The sequence below is a fragment of the Amia ocellicauda genome, chromosome 7 (assembly GCF_036373705.1).
Source record: "Amia ocellicauda isolate fAmiCal2 chromosome 7, fAmiCal2.hap1, whole genome shotgun sequence".
Taxonomy (NCBI): Eukaryota; Metazoa; Chordata; class Actinopteri; order Amiiformes; family Amiidae; genus Amia; species Amia ocellicauda.
The window spans coordinates 42,873,939-42,898,329 of record NC_089856.1 but is presented as its reverse complement, the minus strand read 5'-3'; the positions used below and the strand labels follow the sequence as shown (position 1 = coordinate 42,898,329).

General features: G+C 43.4%; 1 protein-coding gene across 2 annotated transcripts in view; it reads right to left on the bottom strand.

Moving 5' to 3' along the window:
- Positions 1 to 24,391, bottom strand: part of LOC136753555 (glypican-5) — a 150,200-nt gene that overhangs the window by 81,724 nt on the left and 44,085 nt on the right. The window contains exons 4-6 of one of the 2 annotated variants that reach the window (XM_066709776.1): positions 22,596 to 22,729; positions 19,173 to 19,232; positions 16,017 to 16,139 (exon numbers count right to left, since the gene is read on the bottom strand). In XM_066709776.1, the coding sequence (XP_066565873.1) occupies positions 16,017 to 16,139; positions 19,173 to 19,232; positions 22,596 to 22,729 (317 nt within the window). The remainder of the gene's footprint in view (positions 1 to 16,016; positions 16,140 to 19,172; positions 19,233 to 22,595; positions 22,730 to 24,391) is intronic. The other variant, XM_066709777.1, reaches the window with a different exon arrangement.

Below are 24,391 nucleotides of genomic sequence, written 5' to 3'. Positions count from 1 at the left end.
AGTCCCGGATCTGTTTCTTTCCGAGTGCTGAAAGCTTTGTAAAGAAATGTCGTGGGAGTGAATCACAGTGCATTAACACTGCTTTTCAGAATCCAGTCAGTGCTGTAATAAAATTAGGTAGTTTCTGCAAAACCACTCAAGCTTAAAAGCCATAGAAAATCCCCTAATTACTGTAAACTATAGGAAAATGAGAAAGGAAGTACTGTCCTTTTTCACATCTCACAGATACTGAATTAACAATAGTGGTAAGAAATAACACAGAATGATTCTACAATCGTATTTTATTGCCCAGTTTAAATGTTGTTGTGTAAATGTTATTAGGTTTAAGCTATGAAATAGTTAGAAAACTCGGCCCATTCAGAAAAGTGATTCACATTTGTTCTCCAAGCAAAGCGATGTCCCACGCTTTGCCTTTGGAACAGCTTGTGATGGAGTGCAGTGTGCCAAGTGTCCAGCAGGGGGAAGTACTAAACCAGGTGTCAGCTGGGTCTCCAGAAAGTGACAGAGGCCAAGGGCAGGGGAGGGGATGCCACCTGCAGAGAAGCCAAGTCTCCAGCCCTGAAACACACACAACCTGCCTGACACTGCCAGCGCTGCGTGGACGGGTAGGGAGGGTGCAGGCTGAATGAAATGAGGCCACTTTTCATATGCCCCGAAAACCTTGCCTTGCATGCCAAGAAGGGTACGGATTACTGAGATCCGGGTCAAGCCAGGCGGTATAAATACGAGACCTTTCGAGCTGCCCGACTGTCTGGATGTCTTGAGCAATAATGCAGGCTCCACTGTAGCTATGGACACACGGTACACACAGACAGTGACACACACGCGAGTGCTGCACTCGTCTGGAGGAGGTAAGATAGGGGCAGTCACACTGACTCCGGCATCTGAGGAGGCTGACAGGTGGGTGTTAAAGAAAGGGGTGAGAGAGGATTTGGATTGGCTGTCAGGGCCTTGTTGGTGAAGGCACAAAGGTGAGGCCCCGCGTCAGCAGGTTTTTCGGGCCGCTGGAATGAGTGCAATTCGAACGGAGCAAAGGACATTCCTGAGCTCTCCTCACTGGGGGTGAGAGGAGACAGCCATACCCAGCAGGGCCACAGCGCAGTCAGGGAGAGTTATTTAATCCTGCAGATGCAAGGCATATAAAGCCCGGTGACATTGCCCAACTGTAATAGCAACCTATCTGCAAATAAAAGTATATACTGATCAGAAGTAACCAGATTACTTTTCAACACTTACTTGAAGAGGGTGAAAAACCCTTCACCACAACTTTTCTTTCTTTCTGGGGGTTATAGTTGCAGACTGGGAAGATTATTGTGAGAAAAACATCCCATTCGTCCTGGGAGAGGTGGGAAGACTCGGGTGTGGGAAGACAGGACCCAGGCATAGCGAGTCTGACACTGTTGCTCCCCTAGGCAGAGTTATAGACTCCGAATACAGACTCTAAACACACGCTCTCTCTGCGCTGGAAGTTCAGGTGTGGGTGGATTCTCTTCATCTGACATTAATAGGTTACTTTACAGGCTGGATGTTTGGCAAGGCTGTCCAAATACTCTTTGAACCCCCCCCGCTCCATTAATATACACAGCATAGTCCTTCCATCGTCCTTTCCAAGGAATTCCACTTCTTGACCTAAATATAACCCCCCACTGCAGCTAAAATATGTCTTTCTCCAAATATTATTATTAGCTATTAACAATTAGCCTCGAAAGCTTTAGGTTTAAGCATCGCGTATTAAACAAACATGACCCCCCGAGCCTCCTTCAGATGTTTATTTTAAATATTGCTCTGGTTATGCAACTCCGCTGGCAGGTTCGGCATAGATCAGCTTATACAATCAATGCCTGCACATAAGTGCGGTCAGATTATTGCTTTTGATGTAAAGGAAATGGTTCATACCCCTTAAATATAAATGAATAATCACTGACGCACCATGGTATGTGTTACTTATGGACTGATGCAGGTTACTTCTGTGAGACTGAAGAATGCATCTACGAATATCATAAAATACCCAAAGCACGACATTCCCCAAATACCTCTTGAGTTGCGAATAAAGCACCCCGAAGCTAGGTGTGTGCGTGTTTGAAAACCGTGAATACTATTCTTACATCTGCTGTCAGTCTACAGCAGTCATGGGAGGATATTTGATAAAGAGCATTTGAAAGTGATCCTTTAATTTAAATCAATCAATAAATAAGTCACAGATGGTTTTAGCAGAATCATGGAAATTCAATTAACCCCTAGGAACCTGGCAGGACATCTATTCCACATACAGAGGCATTTAGGATAATTTATTCTTGTCAAGTCTGTTAATTGTGCGTCAGACATATACATCATCCTTGGTTCCTAAGGGTTAAAATTGAAAATATCTAAAACATAGATTCTGCATAACTGAGATTTTTGGGTAAATACTTCAGAAATCCTGGAAAGAAAGGAAAACCGCACATTGGCTAACATTAGTAAAACATATATTTAAAAACATTGTTGCATGATTGTCATTCTTCATGCAATTGTTTTGCATTTTACTCTCTTTATTCCAACACAAACATTATTTTTTATAGCACTCGGTTGACCCAGCTGCTCCAGGGAAGGATTTAAAATATAATAATCCTATCCATAATTACACTTCACAAGGAAGGATATTATACTACAGAGAATGCAACAAAAGTCAGTGTTTTATGTAATGAAAGAGACACACACAGAAAACGGCAAGCTATGCCAACGAGAGACACGGAGAAGAGGTCTTAAATTAAGAGGTAAAGCGGTAACATTTTATCCAAGAATGTGCTATGAAGGAGGGAGCTACTGAGAGCCAGAGTGAAAGAAGGGATGGGAACGGACGCTGCAGTCCAGTACGGCACAGCAGTCTGGGAAAAGTATCTCTCCAATCCCCAGCAATAGCCCACCCCCTACCTATTCCACTCCACCCGACTGACGGGCAGCAACAGAGACGGCCAGGCGTCAGTCATCGGGGGCGGCGGCCGCAGCGGGGGCACCTACCCCGTCCGTCAGCGGGGGCAGGCTGTTCTGCAGACGTGGGGGCAGGGGCAGGCGGCACAGAGGGCCAGCAGCATGTAGGAGCCCCGTGTCTGTGGGGATGTGCGGTCGGGCTGTTTAACCACCTGCCAGCGATAGCGTGCCAAGCTGAAATCCCCCAGCAGATGAAACCGCAGCGACAGCATACCACCTTGTCAGCTCCCCACTGACGGTGTCGGCGTTGGGACACAGACGGCAATAAGATCGCAATAAAAACTGCAGGCTTCTCCCCAGACGTCTAACTGCCGGGTTTGATTATACATATTTAACTTCCCAAATTAATGACAGTGGGCAGTTGTTTAGGATGAACTAAACATGAATGCAACTGGTTATCAATTAACTAGTGCCACCATTCAGACCTCGATTTGACCAGCCCAGTTATAAGAAGCAGGGAAAACATTTCTACATGATTTAGCTGCTCTTTGACTGGACCTGACCATGCAGATAGGAAAGACCTGGAAATGGACACTTGCTGAAAGAGATTTGATGTTGATGGATATCACTGAGCAGAGCTGGCAAATGGAAACAATACAAGTAAAGCATAAATTAACCGGATGTATATATTACACGATTCACACATAATTCACTCCCAATATGGCCTGTAATGCACAGTGCTTATTTAACATAATTAGAACCTATAGTTGAAGGAGAAATCATATACTTGGTTATGGTAAAATAGTTAATAAATACTGATACTCAAGGCACATGCACAAACATCCTTGATATTCGTTTCTGCAAATAAACTGCTTTAGAAATTTCCGGTGGCTTTCCGTTACAGCCCGTACAGTGACCGTTCGCCAGGATCGACTGCAGTGTGAAGCAGTCAGATAGGATGTCGACAAAGCTTTTCATGTCAGTAGCCTGCCGAGGTCCCATAGTCCTCTGAATGGGCTTTTATTCAGGCCCTCATATTACAGACATCTCCTGCTCAACCAGAAACTGACAGGCGAGCTCAGCTATACCGAAAGTCCGTCAAAAGAAAGTTAGAAAGTACATTTTACAGCACTTCCCGCTTTGTTTTCAGAGGAGTCCAGCGCAAGCGACACTGGCATCCCCCAAGACGGGCACCAGGCAACAGGGGGAGGCTTTAGAGACAGTGGCAGGCAGGGAGAAAGGGCAAATAGCCTGTGTGTGTATTTAAGATGTGTCCTGGAATCTCATTTGCATAATAAAGGCCCCCGGCCTTCCCGTTCGGCCCCCTCCTCAGAAGAGCCAGGGCCACGCTGCCAGAAACCACAGCAACCAGTGTTTGTAGACCCCGCGGATGGAGGCTCAGCTATAAGAGGCTCCCTCTCGTTATTGTTGTTGTTGTGGTTGTTGTTTTGTGTCAAGTATTGCCACGGTGACCAGTACAACTCTCCATCCCTCTAGATGAGGTTTCTGTTTTTTCTTCCGCATATAAAGAAGCCCCATAGATCACTTTAACCAAGCTTTAACCCCAAAGGGACAGCTAGCCAGCCAACCTGCCACCTACCCACCCATCCAGCTCGAGAGGTCTTCTCAGCCTACTAAAACCTGCCTTCAGTTTCAGCCCAAACCCCAGTCTTCCCTGAAATGACAGGCCTCCAGCTGAGTATCTTTACCACAATATTTACAGAGCAGCAGTGAACACACCTTGATATGAGTGCTATGCAAATGTGTTCTGTTTTTAAATAAAACATGTCGTCTCTGTTGTGACTAGATCGTTCTCTCGGGTTTTATTGATGTCAGTCGTGTATTTCTGTGGGGAAACAGGCCCTGGCCTCACACAGGCTCCCACAGAGCTGGAGGCCCAATTTCCAACATTTGTTTACCATTGTGGAGTTGCCAGCTGTGTGGAGTTGCATGCCTGGCGTTTAAAGCAAATGACGCGATGTACAAAAGTGACAGAGCAGATTTATAGCGCTGGGGATGAACACTTGAAGTGTGGATATCTGCCGGGTCATGTGCGCACCAGTGTTTGCTTAAGCAGTCTGGCTGCGTCCTTAACATGACTTACAGCACCGAGCTGCACAAAAAAAAACAGCAACAAAAGGAGCTTAGCAGTTCGAAGCTATAGAAGTGATTAATGACAGAGTTTCGGGATTCCTCTGGAATGCATATTCATTGAAATATGCATTAACGTTGTGTGATTAAATACAGCACTACTCTGTCCATGATATGTCAGCTACAGACCATCAAAACACAGAAACAGGGGAATCAAGAGTTTGTTGCACTGCATAATTTTGTGAAACAGGAAAAGATCAGTAACCTGGTCAGCCTAGAGGACTGGATGAGTCCCTGGTTATACATCTCCATTTGTTGACAAAACTGTTAATTAACCTGTCATTACCATTACTTCTATTGTTTACATGGTAGACATTTAAAACCTGATATGTGACACCCTTGGAAAATCTTACTGAACTATCAGGTTTCCTGACAGAAAACTCAGTCAGTCAATCAACCCTCTCTAACGAATTAGACCGTTTTCACCATTTTCTAATTAATATTTTAGTTTAGAATAGCTTAGAATTAAAGCTACAACTAAAGCTACAACCACAGCAGACTTTGAATAAAGAAAACAGTGAAACTATAGAAAGCAGTTTCTGGTGAGAACATTTTGTAATTGATAGAAGTCAGTAATGTGCAGATTATTAATCAAATCTTGCTTGTGTTGTTCTCGACAGCACTGGCAAACAGCTTATATTTGGGACAGTTGTTTGAATTGGGTAAAAGCTGTTCACTCCCTGTTTACTTAACCCACAGTGTGAATGTAATGGTGTGTCACATCTCACGATCAGTGCTCACATTTGTTGTTATAAACCAGCTACATCTACATGTATACTGACACACATACACATTCACATGCACATACGTGCCATTCTAGTCTGTTTACTGCACACCAGCCTCCCCCATCCCCGTCCCTACAGTCACAGTAACACACAGAGCCACCTGTTGTTAGACAAAAGTCAGGACTGTCCAGAAGTGGAGCCCAGAAACGGAGATCAGGAACCAGATACGACTGGAGTCCCTGCTCTGTTCCAGATCAGAGGAAGCGGTTCCTGATGGAGAAGCTACACTTGTCCTGCTCCTGGCTGCTGCTACGAAGCCGAGATGTGGGGAGGGAGAAAGACGCATGCATGGGAAGCTAGGCACGGGTTGTGGGAAAAGGCTGAACTGCTGCTAGGCTCCCTGCTGGCTCGGTGCAGACAGGGGCTGGGAGGGGCAGGGCAGAGGAACTCCACACAGAGAGACGATGCCCCATCAGCACAAATCCAGACAGTCACAGCTTCTTTTTCTCTTTAAAATACAATATGTATGAGGTATGAAATGACTCTAGAAATACATCACCTTGCAATTCTAGTGTCAGCAAAATGGAGCACATGTGGAGCACATGCTGGTAATAAAGGGAGACTATTGGCAAGATGTCTACTGTGGCTGCTGTCTCTGCTGCAAAGTGTGACACACTCTTCCTCCCTACATCCCTTCCCACTTCTCTCCACCACTCGTGCCCTGGTATCCCCACTGCATTCGCTTTGAACAAGGTTACACCGAAGTGGGAAGAGCAGATGGTATAAACTTGCTCCTTTCAGGCACACTGAGGGATGCTCAGGCTTGAAGGAAGTTCAGGAAGTGTTGGATTAGTGCGGGAAGCCTTGTTCGGTTATCTGGAGTTCAGCAGCGGAGACCCACTGCTGGGATTTCAACAACCTGCTACTTGTGTGACTTGACACCAGATGTGCATTGTACTCGGCTAATACAACACTTGTTAATAGGAAGTACGAAGACAGAATCAATGAGCTACAAGTATCCACATTGATTTATTCTGTTGGGTATCTTATCCATTAGGATGTCATAAGATAAGTGACTTTTTTTTACTGTGATTTTAATAATTCTTATTTATATTGTTTTAGCACCAGTAATCAAAAAAATGTCCCTTTCAAAAAGACAGACAAATTGGTTAAATGCATGTACAATCTTAGAAACCATTTACTGTACTAGAATTATAAAAAAGCAACAGTAAAATTGAATAACTGGAGTGCAAATGGTGCGAAATATATGATCAGTGATGTGGTCAAAATGTAAAAAATAGATGACAACAGACACTGCAGAATGGCATGAGCCCCATGGGGGGGGTAGCGGTCCACGATGGCTGGTATGCACTGAATTCCAGGGCTGCTGTAAAGCTCTGGCCACACAGTGAGATCTGGCATTGCTCTCCCTCGCAGCCAGCCAAGATGGCACTTTGGGAAGGGGTGGGAGGTACAGGGGGGTGGTTGAGGCAGCTAAAGAAACTGGCCTAAAGCTCTTGACCATAAAAGCCCACTGCTGGGACCAGTGCTGTGCCGTACTGTGACTCAAACCCACTGCAGCCCAGTTCAGGCACCCGTATTGTGTGGTCACCTCGTTACAATGAGGACACTGCTGTTCTAGAAAGGGTCTGAAAGCAAGGGCATTACATTATGGATTTAAATGCCTGGTGTTGACATTGCTGAAAAGTATTGACAATCCAGTGGACATCTTCCAGATCAAAAATTATTTAAGGAGATGAAGTTTTGGAGTGTAGAAAGGATAGTGAATAGCAAGCACTTCTTCAGGCATCGGTGGGTGTTGGGAACTGGCTCCTCGGCCACGTGGCTGGAGCTGACCCTGGGATGCTTTAGGATTCGGGCTCAGATCATTATGGTACAGGCCACCAAACGAGCAAGATAGGCCAAATTGTCTGCTATTCTCTACAACCTTTCATATGCTGTTTTACTGTAGCTAACCTAAGGCGCTGCTCTCACCTCAGTATGCCACACAAGAAAAACTAATTTCCAAGAGTTTCCATCATCAGACACCAGGCAGACGAGCCACACAAATACAGGGAGATCGAGAGCGTGTGCACGGAGTTCGGAGCTGCAGGGATTCCTCCCCTCCCTCTCTCCCCCTGGCCTTGGACGCCAGAATAGATTCCAGATGTCTGTGCGGTAAACTAACGGACTGTCATAACCTGATAGAAATGCGAGGCATTCGAAGCCTCGGACAGACTCGCATTGTCTTCCTCCGTTCATATTGGGTGAATTACGAGTCCGCCCTCCAAAGATGCTATCAATTTAGCTATCTATGTCTCTGTCACACTGTAGCTACTGCATTTGAAGACACATATTCAAAAAGACTGAAAGAAGGAGAGTCAGAGAGAGAGAGTGACTACAAAGACTGACACAGACATACATAGGCCAAACATAGGCCTTATTCGAAACAATGTTATTTGCTTATTTGTGTAGTTGACTAAATACTGTTTATTCCTTTATACTTAGCACTAACATTTACTAAACCCTTACTGAACACTGACTCAAGATTCTAGCCGACTTAAGTGAGTCTGGATAGTCACTGACATAAGTATTGTCTGATACAATAGACAAAGATAAATCACTGTCCTGTACTACTTATGATATGTCGTAATTGTTTATTACTGTGTTATGAGACATTTGCAAACACCCGGTCTCTTACTCAAAACAAAGATAAATGTTAATTGTTCCAGGACAAGACTGACCACTTCTAAACCCACAGCAAGGGACTGGGCCAAGCAAAGAGACCTGGCAGGACTCTGGGAAACGTCTGAGTTGAAGCAAGAGCTTAAGGCAGCATTAATGTGGAAAAAGCATGTTACGATTGAAAAATTAATAATAAGTCAAATGCTTCATAAGAAGTTGTTTATATTGTGTTTGTAAGTGGTTTTGCCCGTCTTCCTTCAGCCAGATGTTTTTATGAGATGAGTTCTACACTGTCCACAGCCTGTTTGTCTATTTAGACACCCATCACAGATGACAAGTGGTTATTTTTCAGACAGCCTGAGAAAAGCCCACAGAACTGACTAAAGCAAAAGCAAATCTGTTCAAATCCGAATCCTCTTTCTCTTCTTTTGACCCTGAATGGGAGAAACCTTTCTGTCCTCAAAGTACAAAAACTCCAGATGAATCACTGCGAGATCTTCTTCTTTCTCTTACCCAAACTGTTTTGACATCAAGTGACCTGTTACCATATAGTACGACAAGTAGGTCGGCCGTCGTTTGTCACCTGTCTCCCCGTATCCCTTTTAACAGCTCATTAGGGCTCTTGTGTATAAAAAGCCAGCTGATGCGCAGATTGCCCTCTCTTGCTCTCATCCACCCCGCAGGGACTGCTCCAGAATTCCTCACGGCCACAGACACACCCAAGCCCTCCTGCCCACCGTGTTTATGATGAGTTATGTCAGAGTCCACTGGGACTGAGATTCCCCGAGGGGAGGTCTGCAGATAGTCAAGCTGCTGCTCAGCGTTGGTGGACTTGAGTCGGCCAGGTGTTCCTGAGCTTGCTGTGAAATTTGAAATCCCTGTGGCTTATCAGGCATGTATGAGCAAATATAGCCCCCTAGACACAAACAAGTCTTATTTTGTATATCACAATCCCACAGCCCTTTTATTTATTTAGTCCCTTTCGTTTACAAAATGTATCTTGCCATGAGTTTTTCCAGTCTCAGATAATCCTGCCCTCAAATGCGATACAATAATGGACGAGAGTGTCTAATCCACACCCTCCTGACAGGCTTTGATGTGTGGGTGTGTATGTTGACTGTAACGGGCTCCCCAGTTGTTGAATAACACATGGGTGTGCCCGTGGCTGGGCTCGTTCAGCTAAGACAACAGCTCCTCTGCCCGGGGCGTGGAGGATGCTGGGTCAGTGAGACTCGCCCTGGCTTCAGTACAGACCTTCAGCTGATCTCTCATCCGAGGAGCGGCTTCAAAAGCTGTACATTCAAACACACACCCACGCAAAGGTCGACGGAGGGGAGTAGTCCATAGGCCGCCATTTAACTGATGTCAGTAACTCAAGGATAAAGGTTATGTTGGAGGAGAAGCAGCTTAGGGCAGTGTGATAGGGTTTCAGGACGTGGAGAGGGGTAAGCTGGGACTCACGGCATGCTCAGTCCCAGTGGAGTGGGAGGGCGGGGGGGGCTGACAGTATCAATATGCATGACTGTGGCCTTTGTTTATGCACATGCTCGGAGATTAGCTTTCACGGCAGGAGTTCACTTTCTCTCCAAGGGCCATTTAAGGGCACATTCCCTCGACTGGACTCAGAGGCAGAGATTCGTGTTTTCCCACAGAGCCTCAATAGGAAAGCCATTGTTTTCTGGCTCCTGGGTGCCACGGCGGGGAGGCCTCATGAGGGGCCCACAATGGACCATTCTTCCTTGGGGCTCTCGCTCAGAGCCACACCTCGCTGCCAAGACACACTTGAAGATAAATGAGGGGGAACCCCACTGGAGAGGCACAGCAGGAAAAGGGCATCTCGATCGCCCGCAACAACGCATTACTTCCTGCAGCTCTGAAGCTCTGCAAAGCGAATTAGCGTCCTCGGGGCAGTTATTTGAGGGAAGCGTTTATCGGTAACACTGTGGTTTTTACAAAGTGCAATATTTTCTTACATTATGACATGAATTGGGGCATTTTAGGAGCATGTTGGGTGTTTATTCCTCTGTATCTTAAGGTAGGTTGAACACGGCAAGCAACACAACCTACAATTTAGCTTTTAAACTCAAATAAATGGGGGAGAACAGACCTGCAGCTTGGGAACCATTTTGTCATTATTAGAACGTCGGAAAAATAAGATGTATGGTTCTTCAGACCATCTTGTTTGGTAGGTTTTTAGTAACTACTCAGTCTCAGCATCTACGCCAGCTATTTCTTGAAGGACCCAGGGAGTGCCTGTAGTTACACATTCTTTGTGTAGAAAAGTGCCTCCTGTTTTTAGTCGCTGTGGCTGAAATAGTATTGTTCTCCACTGTATGAAGCCGCATTGTGATTGTTGCTCTATATTTTGTGATTGTGAAAGCAAAAGCTCAGCACTATGGAGTCTATTATCAATTTGGATTTGCGTTTCCATGGAAAAGGACTTTTGCAACTCAGTCAATAATTATCATAATCATAATCATGATCAATCATAACATACCCCTCGGCCCCGGCACATCTGTGAGACGCTGAAATTGCCCGTGTCCCGTCTTTTTATCTGTTGGTCTTTGATGAGACACAATCCAGCTATGAATGCATCGTATTCATCCAGAAAGATTGATTTGTAAAGTGTGAGTAATACATGAGAATAAAATTAATTAGTACAGGGAAAAGCCAAGCGCTCTGGAATGGTGTAAAGTCACCACAATGTTATTGCTTTTGTTACACTGAACAGCAAGTTTAAATGAATAAGCCTCTGGCACAACCCAGGGCATCAAAGCACACTGAGTTATCCATGTCTGTCAATTAACTAATTAATGTCAACTGGAATCAGTGAGAGAAATTCCACAGAACTGTATTTTATTTTGTTATGTTTTATGTTATTTTTCCCATTCTTATGGATGATATGTTTTCCAAGTGAAACTATATCTGTTAAAGTGGGTGTTTATTTAAATCGCTCCTTATTGTGACACCCCCCCCACACCCATCTGCCTCTACCCCATGTGTTCTGAATAATGAGTAACACAAAGTTGTGCTTTTCTTCTGAGCCTGTCAAACGTCAGTGAAAAATGTGTGGTCCCCTGCTGGCATGAACAAGAAAGCAAAAACAACAGCTGAATTAAAAAAAGCAGAGCACACAAAAATATTTACATTTGCGGAGTAAATATCTGCAAATGTCAATAGAAACACTGTCACCACCCCATGACAATTAATTTCCTCGATGTGGAGCCAATTTTCACATTATTTAACCTTAACCATTTACCCATGCACTGCTGGGTCTTCTAAGCATTGCTTTCAGTGAATAGGGCACAATTTCACATCCATATCGCATCGGGTTTCCTCTAGAATCATTCTTCTTTCTTTTCCCATTCCATTGTGCAATAAAAGCACACCATAACGTATGCCACATTTGGACACACATGGTTTTATCTGTGCCTTCATTCACAGGAATTTAATGCAATCTGAAAGGCAGCTGGGAATTAATTTGCATGTGTAGCCCAGATATGATCTAGAAAAAATTGAATAAATGAACCTTACTCCAGTAGGGTACATTTCATTAGCAATGTCAGCACAAAGGACAACGTGAAATTAAAGCAAAAACTGATGGAAGTATTTTATGGCATCGGGCAGCCTAAACAAGAGTGGTCTCTCACCCTGGATGTGGAGGGTTTAGGAAACCTTCAGGTTTAGTAAGTGCCTTCAATCTGGCTAAGGAACACATTTAATCTTGATTAACTGGGACAATCATTCGTTTGGAGAAGTAATCCAGGAAAACGAATGGGGTCCATTTTGCAGCTGACTTTAATAGCTGCCACATGTCAGAGACGTTAAGGCTGAAGGTGACTGATGATGAAATAGCTGCCTCTGTCTTTCACCAGGCCGCTTAGTTGTTCTAACTGTCCAATGTGTCCATTTTCCCTTTCACTCCGCAGCGCACAGTGTCTGGCTTTAACTAGAACTGCATGTGAGCGAGAGATGATTTCCTCAGTCTCCGGTCAGAGTCTGTTGTCACTCGGGAAGCTTTTGTGCAGGTGCTACTGTGCTAGGGTTACTGAATGGCCCTGTTAGAAACAGCTATGAGAGAGGTTTGTAAAATCTTTACCAAATTGGCCTTGTTAATCACAGGGAAGCAGAGTCACAAAAACAATCTACGAAATGAAACATTTTCTTCTGTGTTAAAAAAATGATACATGCCAGTTTTACATCACAAAGAAAGAGGTCACATTAGGCAAGAAAGGGTGAAAAAGTCAGATTTTGGTGTTTCCTGCCATGTTTGATCTCCTCCAGTGCATAAAGTAATTGGTTCCCATGTGCCTGTGTGCATCTTATATATAAAGAAAATAAAAAAACTAACAAAAATCTAATAAAATCCTTCAATACCAACTCATACATTCTTAGGATGACCACATCCTTTTGTAGGGGACCAGTGGCATGCCTGCTGATGCCAAATGCAGAGTAGGCAACAGTGCTGCGCTTTAATGGTCCTGTTTATTCCCATTCTGCTGCTCCCACGGGAACACGCACAGACTTCGGGACTGGTGAAAATTAAAACAATAGAATTGTAACAACCATTTCCTGGAATGATTACAAGAGGCATGCAGGGCCTGCGCCTCTCTGAAAGGCAATATACGAGTTTAACCAAGAGCTAAAAGTATGGATGCCAGCGCCATCTCTATAAACGCCCAAGAGAATTTCCCCACTAAGTGCTGTTGATGTAAACACAGCTTACACCGACAGGATTCATAAAAACACAACGGCACCAATCACCACATCACGAAAACAACACATGATTGTTTTTGTTCCCCAACAAAAGCCGTTTGCTGACTCCCGTTAAGTGGGTTTTGGTTGCCAGGACAACTTGTCGAATAAACGGTCAGCAGCAAAACAAAAATGTGTTTGGAGCAATGTTGTGCTCGGGGAAACAACACTTACAGCATATTTTTACATTGATAACACCACATTCTACTTAACAATGTAAAAGCTTGTTTTAATAAATGTTTCCACCCGCCGAGTTCCTGATCTTTGCCAAAAAAGTAAATCTTTGAAAGCATGGAATTCAAGTATTTAAGGTCTGTGGTCAGTGGCATAAAAGCCTGACTAACCTACGTGTAATATAATAAAGCATTGTTCCACACAACTAGTGTATTGACTTCAATGGGTGAAGTTGCAAGACCCTCAAACCTCAGCAACAGTGAGGGGAAAAACTAAGGGTCTCCTTCACATCAGTTGCTCTACCTTGACGACTCCGCCTGGATCTGAACAGAAGTGAACCAAGTGTTCCTTCAGAGCGCAATCATTAGATCACAATAACCTAATGACAACAGCAACAACACACCCCTTGGCCCGCCCGAGCCCATTCGAGTCCAGGGACTGCGATTGTAATTCCACATCTAACTGCTTCATTAAAATCCCCACTGTATTGGATTCAGCTATATGGCTTGTCCGTGTTCCAAGCATGAACCACTCTGTGTAAAACAATATATCCTTGTGTCAGTTCTGGATCGAGTATTAAGTTTCCATGAACGCCTCTGCGGTCAGCTGCATGAGTTCAGTCTCAAAGCTACCACCTTGTATATTCCTTCTGGAAGACTTTGAGGACCTCCGACAAGTTGCCTCTCAGACATCGCCTTCGTAACCTACAGATACATCAGTATTTCCACAAAATAATGCCTTTCAGCCACGAAATACATCTTTCTTTTAACTCCTGAAAGCCGCCCTTGTCCCTTTGTGTGGCACAAGAGCTGAAGGTATTCTAGACGTCATCTAACTGCGACCTAACCTCTGGTGTTTATTTTCTGTGCCCCTAGCATACAATATACAATACATGAACAAAATACAATTGAAAAAACTAGAAAACATCTGTCTGCAATGTATTTAATAGGGAGGGCCCAGCTTGGTCTTAATGACTGCTCTAATCCTTTCGATAGTTGGCTAATGGATTCAGTGCCTTTTCTCTCGCAAACCAGTTTCTAACTCACTGAGAGACATTGCTCTTTAGAAGCTTTCAAGCTCATCCAAGAGATGTTCTACAGATTCGAGGCCAGCTTTCTGAAAATGTCCTGTGTTTTTCCTTGAAGCTTAATGACTTGGTTTTTAATTGAGCTATTAGATGTATGGGACTACACTATAAATATACCCTTATAATTATAATACTCTTAAGAAAGAGCAAGCTGTACATGCACATGGCCTCTGGTACAATCCATCACCTACAGACATTGGGTGCTTTGGCCAGGTCCTTTTGATAGCTAAGTACCTGCCCCCATGATTTGTGATCTGAGAGGTAAATTACACCTAACTGTCCAGATCGCTGTAATAGATTTTGTACAATTGAATTTGTTATCAACAAGGAAGTCTTTGCATTACTAACTAAATTATGCCCAGTTTGGAGCTGTACAATACCTTATTAACGCAAACACTGAAATTGTAATTAGTATTGAGCTAAAAATGTTCAGATAGAGAGAGAAATGTTAGCACCATACATGGCATCTTCAACTTTCCGAAGATATACTAGTATATTTATGTTTGAGAGTATGTCTGAAAGCGGTTTCAAACAACAATTCCTGTGCTGCAATCCAACAGAATTTTTTCATTAGCCAGTGATCAATGTCTTATAACAATTACAGCTGCCTATTGTGATGTCATAACAGAGAGAGAGAATGAGGGACAGAGAGAGAGAGAGATGAAAGAAATGGTTTATTAAACAGGCTATTGCAACAGTATGTGGTCCTTTCTTCAACTGAGATGGGGCACAAAGTGTCCCTGCCATATCTTATTTAGAAAAGCCTGAACACAGTGTGAATCACACACAGAGAAAGACTGCACAGCGTCGAGGAAAACAAGCCGCAGATTTACAGATTTACAAATGCCATTTGTAAAGAAATAGCACTGACAATGAAAGTGCCATCGTATTCTCTTTCTGAAATCTGTTCCATTGCTTTTTCTGTGTCATCCATAGATCTGAATACTGTATTAGACCGCTGGTTTGGATTTCATTTAAATTACTGGCATATATAAACAAAAAACACATTACAATGAAGTATATTTGAACTGAAATCTGAAAAGTAATAAAACAGATTTCACAGGGCACTATTTATGGAAATAAAACAGAAGCTTTGATTCCAGTTATGGTTTTAGATTCACCCAGCTATTCCACCAAGCTCCCTCAGATAAATTACTCCTTTTATTCTCACTAAAAGTAAACTCCAGCTAATTTTAAAATGTGTATTTGAAAATAAGTCAATAAACAGATAAACAGAATAAATACATATATAATAAATATTTTCCTAATTATATTTTTGTTGCCGATTATGGAACCCTAAAGGTAACATGGTTGGAAATAAAAGGTTCAGTGAAGAAACCTTGCAAATATTAAGCACAAACTGTCTGTAATGATTCCTAAAACCTCTGTACCAACTCACAAAGATTGAATATCCCATGCAGTGTGTGTTCATGACCGCACTTTCAGGAGAAATTGTGCTCAGGAGCAAAACAAGTTTTCGGTGTAAGTGTCCGCCCCATTTTCTCTTCCCAGGAAGTGCCCCTGTCCCTTACCTCTCCACCACGTCCTCTCCACTCCAGCAGGTGAACCCATCCAGCACCTGCTCTCCCTCGCACAGCATCTCCGGCAGCGCCGCGAAGAACGTCTTGTACCGCTGCATGTAGCTCATGAACTCCCTGCAACGGGGCGCGGACACAGTGAGACGACAACACGCCAAGGAGACACACCCCAGCTCGCCCCGGCCTTGGTTGCAACATCTCACCCGTGTCTCTCTGTGTGTAATACTCTTAGGTATCTGTGTGGGACTTGAATTCCATCTAACAAACAAAATGGTCACGACATTTCAGAAAAGTTGCCGTAAGGTTGTGGTTTGGTTGTGGCAGACAGTGTTGTTGCAATATTTATACAGCATTAGCAATCTGATTCTGCCGGAGACTTTCAGAGGAGATTCTGAAGGATGGTGTGGATGCCATCCCTCTCTTAGGAATTACAAATCGTAAGCTTTGTTTCCCTTTATCCGTACAGGCATTCAGGGTAGTGTGTCATACATAGTGTACACCAAATCATCCAGTTTCTTGGATTTCTATGAGAAGAGATTAGAGGGTGAGCAAAACCCTTATGCAAGTACACAGTGGCAAACTTACCAAAGGATTTTTGCACTTTTCATTTGGTTTCACTATGGTTTAAATATTGTCTTACAGTGGTTTCTTAGGGCAACATTTCCCAATCTGTGTGCCTTCAGGCATGTACAGGAGTGACACGGACACACATAAGGCAGGTGTAAGAAAACTAAAATAAATAAATGAGAATAAATCCCTATTTTTCATACTGAACTACATTTGAATGCAACCTTTAGCTAAATTAGTTATATACATCTCTATAAACAACATAAATGTAAATACATATTTTCTTGGGAAAGTTTTTTAATTTAATTTAAGTGCAGTATTTCTTTGAAACATTAAAATCCTCATTTCATACAAATATAGCAAATAATCAGCTTAGCATTAAAATAATACTCAAGAATATTATTCTGAACGGTGATGCTGCATCAAAGTGTCGAAAGAAGTGACTTCATTCTATACACCATTGTATTGCATTGTCACATTATCCATGTTCGGGGTGTGCCACTCAATTTTGGAAGAAAACAAAACAAAACAAACAAATAGATCCTACCATGAAAGCTTTGTATAGCAGAACGAACTCATGTTTCTCATTGAAAGTAAGTTTTGCTTTAGTGTGGGCCGGAAAAGGAGTTTATTGTGGCGTACAAACATTTGGTGTGACTTCAAAGCTTCAAAGGCTTGGGAAACACTGTTCTAGGGTCAGCATGCATTCACTGTGCTTTACTACATTTGACCAAGTAACCCATAGTAATCTAAACATCCCAATTCAACATTTATCGTGGAATGTTATTGTTTCCCCACGGTCAAGTGCCGTAAATCACGGTGAAGGCATGTGGATCCCACAGAAAACCACTGTAAAACTTTTGTAAAACCACTGTACAGCCATGTTTAAAGGACAAAAATCCCACAGTACATTCACCAAGGTGATCTTGTTTGAGGGAAGAGCTTTTGATTGGTGTTTATTGTGTTTTCAGTGTGCTGGAAGCCGTAAATGAGCAGGAGCATTAATCTGACAAGTGGATAAGAAGCTGTCCACTGCTATTTTAGCTAATTTGTCTACCTGTTTCTGGAATCATTGATCAAAGCGGCTGCGGTGGCTTTTGACAGGTAGAGCCACACTTACACGCATACACAGTCACAGAGACAACCACAGACACACACAGAGCGCAGGCCTAGAAACACACAGACAAAGAGGAAATCAATCCCGCTCAGAAGTGGGACTTTAACGATGCACTCGGCTGTGAAATTGAATTAATATCATTGTCCCACAGTTTGGGGAAAACTTTAGATCTGAATGGAACAAACTCAATTCAATTAGCCGTGTGTGGGGTGTGGGGGTTTGGGGTTGTTCTCTCAGTGTGCATTGGACACAGCAGTGTCTAGGTGTCAATAAATAAACAGGACAGCCAGGTGAATTTCAAAGTGATTTGCTCAGGAATTCTACAGGTTTTCAAATCCGACTCAAAACCAAGAACAAATGGACAGCAATGGTAAGTGATCAGGATTGATGTTATTGACACATTGTTAAAGCTTAAGATATGTGAAACTTTATTTGGGTGAAACACACCAAACACATAGACAAAAGGCAACTGATTTCACAGTGGCTACCAAATGTGTACCTATAACAATCTTGGCAGTGAGTGAATTGTACAGGGCCTACAGTGAATCTAAGAAATTACACTGTTGCATTAAAGGGGTATTATTTGGTTAATATTGGGAGCAGTTACGAACAGTTGAATGAGGACATAAAAGTTTACACTATAGTTTTTGGAGCCTCACTATTAGCTCTTTAAAGTCCCGATAAAGCAATGGGAATTGAACACATCCTGGTATTACTACTGTCCATTTTTTCCAAACACCATGGGAGTCTCTGGATCCAAGCCTGCCCTTTTTATTCCAACAGGAGTAGACGATGCAGCTATAGAAAATACAAATGACATGTGCTGTCCTTGTTTTTTTTAATTGATCGGAGGTTTTCCAAAATCGGTGTTCATTAAAGAAAACCCCCAAAATGGAGCATGTTTTGTCCTGGTGGCAAGATCTTTGGAAGATCTTTCTTTCTTGAAAATGCAGAAAGACAACAGAGTTTATCTTCCCTGGAGGGACAAATGTGTTAGTAAGGTAAGAATAGTCTAAGCCCAGGAAGCTGTGGGTTTGCAGGTGAATTGCTGTGACCTGGATGTATTGAATCAAGCCAGTCCTCTTAAACTGATCAAAGCAGGGCAGTGCAAAGTAGTGAAACCACATCAGTTTGAGAGCTGGCATACTGAACAGTTAACAATTATGCTTTGGATTAATTTCTTTGGAGTGACAGGACTGCAAACTGACAGTGAGACGAGAGGACATTTATTCCTCTACAGTCCTCTACTGTCTTGTGTGCGTTACAAGTGAAGCAGATGGTTTTATAAACGGGGGACAGCATTTGGGAAAGCTACAGTATACATCCCATTTAGACCCAGACGCACACAGAGCACATACAGACAGGGAGCCACAGAGACAGAAGACAGACACGTGACACAAGACGTTCCCTGGCACAGATTTCACCGGTTAGCAAAGGGCTGATGCCTCAAGAGAATCCATGCTTACCTAGATATCTTTTTCAGACTTCTAGGTTTATCGTTCTTGGAAGGTTTCAGAGGTAGGGAGCTAGGGATGTTCAAACGCCAGGGGAGAGGGGGGGTCCAGAGGGAGTCGATACAAGCAGGAGGGATGCAGGGGGGAGGGGGGAGAGGCAGGAGAAAGGAGAGAAAAAAATAGAAAATAAAAATCAAGAGAGAAAACAACAACAAAAAATTTAAAGGGGAAACAAAAACAGAACAATGGTGAAACCGTTACTGTGGAAAAGTCGATCATGCACATGCAAAGTTTACAACATCAGGGAAGACAGCATGCCGACTTTATTCCAAGGTGACTGAGAGACAAAACCAACCCCTATAGTAATGTCTCCATACACCTTCGAACACAGTCTCTCAGAGTCAGAGAACAGCTGCTCCGAATGCAACAACATCAACATCACTCTTGTGCTTTTAGCTTTGTGTACATTTTTGGAGATGATTGCAACTTCCTGTACAAATTGACTTGAGCCTTTAACCTGACGAACAAATGCACTGATTAATGCCAGAACGAAAATGTGCTCTTGAAAATACTAAGAGGAAAGTGGTTTTAAGGGTTCTTAATAAAGTGAGTTCCTCTGAAACCAAAGCCTTAATCAACGGAATCATCAGTATCAGTATCACAATCTCAGACAATATCAATAAATACTTGCTTTCACTGGAAATAAAGGTCAGTAATGATGCATTTGTTTTATACATCCCACAAAGGATTCTGATTCAGTGTCAGTTCTAGAGCATTCTCAAAACAACAGCACATGGTTATTTATTCATTTGTTCATTTGTTTTTTTTCTAGATTTGGAATCCCTCTTTATTTTCCCCTAGTTTTGCACTGCAAGCCCAGAATGCACACAACCCCAATCTCTGACAAAGGATCTGATGGAGCTGACACTGCTAACAATGGGAACCTGTGGGTGCCTGGGCTGATGAATTGAGGTTTGTTCAGCTTCTACCCATTGGGAACTCCCAGTTCAAGCTGGCAACAGAGTCGCTGGGATGGGAGAACCGCCAGGTCTGGGCTTTAGGACCCAAAATTGAGAGCAGGCTCTACACATTGTCCAGGCCTGCTCTTGTGCAAGGTTACCCTGGTACATTTACCATCGGATTATTGCACTTTTAACAAGGGTTTTCTGTTTTGTTTAACCATTCAGGGTTCAGCATGCCTTCCCTGTGCTTCACTAAATATTTACTTTAATATTTCTAAGGCATGTTTGCAATGGTAGACCATGGTTTATGCCTGGTTGTGTTGTAAAGCACAGTAAAGGGCTGACACAAGCACAGTAAAACAAGTTAAAAGTGCAAGAAGCCTACAGTAAAATGACCAGGGTATACTGGCATTAGGGTGGCCTTTCATACTTTGGGGGAAAAAGTGACAAGTGGTTTCTGAGTTGTCTCAGTTGGACACTGTGCTTGCAGACTCAAGAGCTGCGCGGCACGGGCTTTATCAGAAGATTAGACGCTCCTTCAGTCGCTCCTGTGAGAAGCCATGTCGCTGCCGGTAGCACTGTAACACAACTCCCCGTTCTACTGCCCCGTCCCGGGCGCTGGAGGAGATCTGAGGGGTAGCGGAGGCCAGCCAGCGGCCACGGGATGTTATGGGTTCACACCACTGATGGCCGGATTAATACAAAACCGTCCCCGCACCTCTCGCCATGTCACTGACACCCTCTCCAGTGCCAGCTGAAGAGGAAAGGGCACGGGCTGGCTTCAAAGAAGCGGGGCGACGCTGTGCCAAATGTAGCACAGCACAGAATTAGGAAGCTATATTTGGGCTTGTGAAATGAACCGCTGCAGAGGGGTCGGTAAGAGCCCCCAGGTTGTCGCCTCTGAACAACCTGAACATCACCCTCAGTTACGTGATTGGCGGTGTTGAGGTATTATGAGTGCTGAAGGCATTTCGGTTTTCTATTTTGTCTTGTGCTAAAGAATATTAAAGGGCTTATTCAGGGGCACCAAGTCTTAACTTGGGCCTATGAATATCTGAAGCAGAAGCTAACCTGACGCCACCTAATTCACTTTCTTCTGCAGCAGAGAAAAACTCCAGAGCTTACAGAGTTACAGTACATCAATCCCCAAGAAGGTGCAAATAAAGAGTGATGGGGAGGGAGTTTTAAAAAGGCATTTGAGATTCAAAAAGTCAACACCAATACACAAGCACTGTGACTCTGCTGAAACACAATTGCTGTGGAAAGTGAGCCATGAACACCTTATTACTTTCCTGTGCGTTGAGAACTCCGCATGCGTATTCTAGATTTAGAAGCTTCACCTTTAATTCCAATACTGCTTCCAATGCAAGTTACATGTCTTTGATCTAAGTGGAGGTACGTTGTCTTCTAAAATATTCGAGACCCTTGAAGCTCAGCCTTTCCACGAAGGTGCATGCCCAGCTAAAACCCTGAGATTAAAGTCTGATATTATATCAATCCCTCCACTAGGTCATCACTAAGTGAACCTGTGATAACAATATGTTAGTGGGGTCTCTGAAGATTGTTCTGCAGTGTCAGCTCACACAGACTTCTGTACTCAGACCTAATTAGTCATTTGTGTTTATTATTTTATAAGCTGTTATTGTTAGATCATTCTTGGATTTATTTACACAATTAACATTTCTAAAGCTTGGCCCTCTCCCGTTTTGTCAGCCGCTCGCCTTAGCTTGCGCAAGCAGCCTGTCGGCGTGTTGAATGTTTTTAGATTGAGTGCCGAAATGTTGAAACGGGGCCTGACCACAGACTGACTGCTCCAGTGATAACTACCTTCTAGAGAAAACTGTGCCTTCCAAAACACAATGCTGCATAAATGTCAGGATGAAGTAAAGCAGACCGGGTCAGTCTGAAGAGCCTACATTTCTAATGAAGAGTGAGGCCCAGAGAATGTATGTTATTCATTACGCCCTTGCTCCTGTTTGGTTAAATTAAATAAATAATCAGTTAACTGGACTGATTTAACCCCTTCTTAGATCTAAAATCAGTGATCCCTTATGTAAGTTTACAATGGAAAATGTACCAAGGCTTTTTGCACATTTAACATGGTTTCACTATAGTTGTACCATAGTTTGACAGTGGTTTACTAGGGTTTTAATCTGCCCCCACTGTGCTGTACTACATTCTATGAATAAAAATTGGTATACCAAACATGTACCTTAAAAATATTTACTGTGGTATATCATGGTATTCCCACGATCCAGAGATTTGTAAAACACAGTAGACATGTTAAACCCATAGGAAACTATGGTAAACTATGGTAAAACCACATTGCGGCCCTGTTAGAACTGCAAAAACTGGATGGCAAATAAACCAGAGTAAATTTGTATGGGGGTAAAACCTATGAAACTAGGTGGATGCTGTGAACACCCCTCCCCTGGCCGGACTGGAGAGAGGCGGTTGCTGTCCCTCATCTCACCCCCTCAGGTGGGCCAGGCGGCCAAACTCGGCCTCAACCGGGATCTCGGGGGTGGGAAGCGAGGCAGCGGGGGTGACCGCTTCTGGGGAGGGACGCAGGCCTCCGTTGCCAGGCTGTCCACACACTTTGTCCACCTGGGGGAGAGGGAAACAAACACACATGAGTTCCCCTCCGTTGCACAAATAAACACTGGACATCTGAGTAGCAATGGGAAGCCCTGGGGCTGGCTAAGGCATATGGACACAGGAGGTCGTGCCTCTAAAGCAGCAGCTCCAGTGGTCAGAGTTACAGAAATAATTTGATAAAAAAGGACTAAAAACAAACATTTAACGTAGCTTTTCCAAAAACCGAGCTTCGACCTTGATGGAACCCATTTTTATGTGACGTTAGCATGTTTATTTCTATAACCAAGCAAAAATATGAAGCCAAGCCGTTGCAAACTAAATGTACTAACTGACACAGCAGTGTGTAGCAGAGATTGACAGGCACCGGTACTGTACAATAAATACACAGCAAGCGAGAGACAGAGAGTTGGAGACACGCCAAATCCATAGCGGTGGACGCAGTCACGTCCGGCAGTGTACCCAGCAAGCACAGACTGATTTGCATCATTAGGAAAACCACAAGTCAGGATACTCTATTGATCAGGAGCTCTCCAGAGATATCGGCAATTCCCAAACAGATGTTCCTTTTTCTGGCTTTTTTTTTTTTATCACATGTTCGAGACGTTTTCTAACTTTGCATATTTCTTTAATATGCATTGGCCAGTCTTGGCACTCATGGCTTCTCACAAGCCTATCAAGACACTGCACTCTCTGTTTTAACTGAGTCAGCACTGTCAAAGTACTTCTGCTGAGTGTAAACTATATTGAAACCAAATTCACACAAGCCTTCAATGACTGCATAGTTATTTTGAAATGTCTCTTCTATGATTGGTAAAACCATCGCACTTATCTCTGACAGCATCTATCGCACACATCTTTGATACTGTTCAGTAAATCATGTTAGGTCTTTAAATTCAGAAACTGTCTTGACTTGTCCATTTCAAACATTCGTTTTTTTTTTCTGTAGGTATGTGTGTGTGTGTGTGTGTGTGTGTGTGTGTGTGTGTGTGTGTGTGTGTGTGCGCGTTAGAGAAAGAGAGAGAGAGGCATCTAACAGTGCCTATTAAACCCCAGTTGTACAGTAGTAAATGCTGAACAGCATGGAAGAATGAAAGAATGAAATGAAGAATTATGGACGGATGTAACAAGGGTGGCATTTAATCCCCTGACAGCAGCAATAAAGCTCCACTAATGGGATTAGCACAATCAGATCTCCTTAATAATGATCAGTATATACACTGAGATATTGACAGGCCCAGAGAGGAGCAACTGGGCTGCTAATTAAAACCCACACAGGCAATGAAGAAAGCAATTGATCCCTAGTCCCAATCAATGCTGTTCCATAGTCTTAAAAGCACTTGAAGTTATTATGTGGCCTTCAATCAGACACAGCCCCACTAAAAGGTACCTGGATGGGATAGACCAGGGGCACCTAGCCAATTCCCCAGTAGCTCTTTCTCCTACAGCACCCCTAACTCATATCCAGGAGATACATTAAGGGCTCCATTACCTGCCATCTAGACACAAAAGGCACAAATTAAGAGCAGACTGGCATTGCTGAGATCATAGAGGATGAGTCTGTCCACACAATGCTCCTGCCCCACCCTTTACAAAGTAAAGATCAAATCTAGATAAACTCAACAGTCTAGTTCAGCAGGGAAACAAGGGATTAAATAAGGAGCTCTGTGGCCA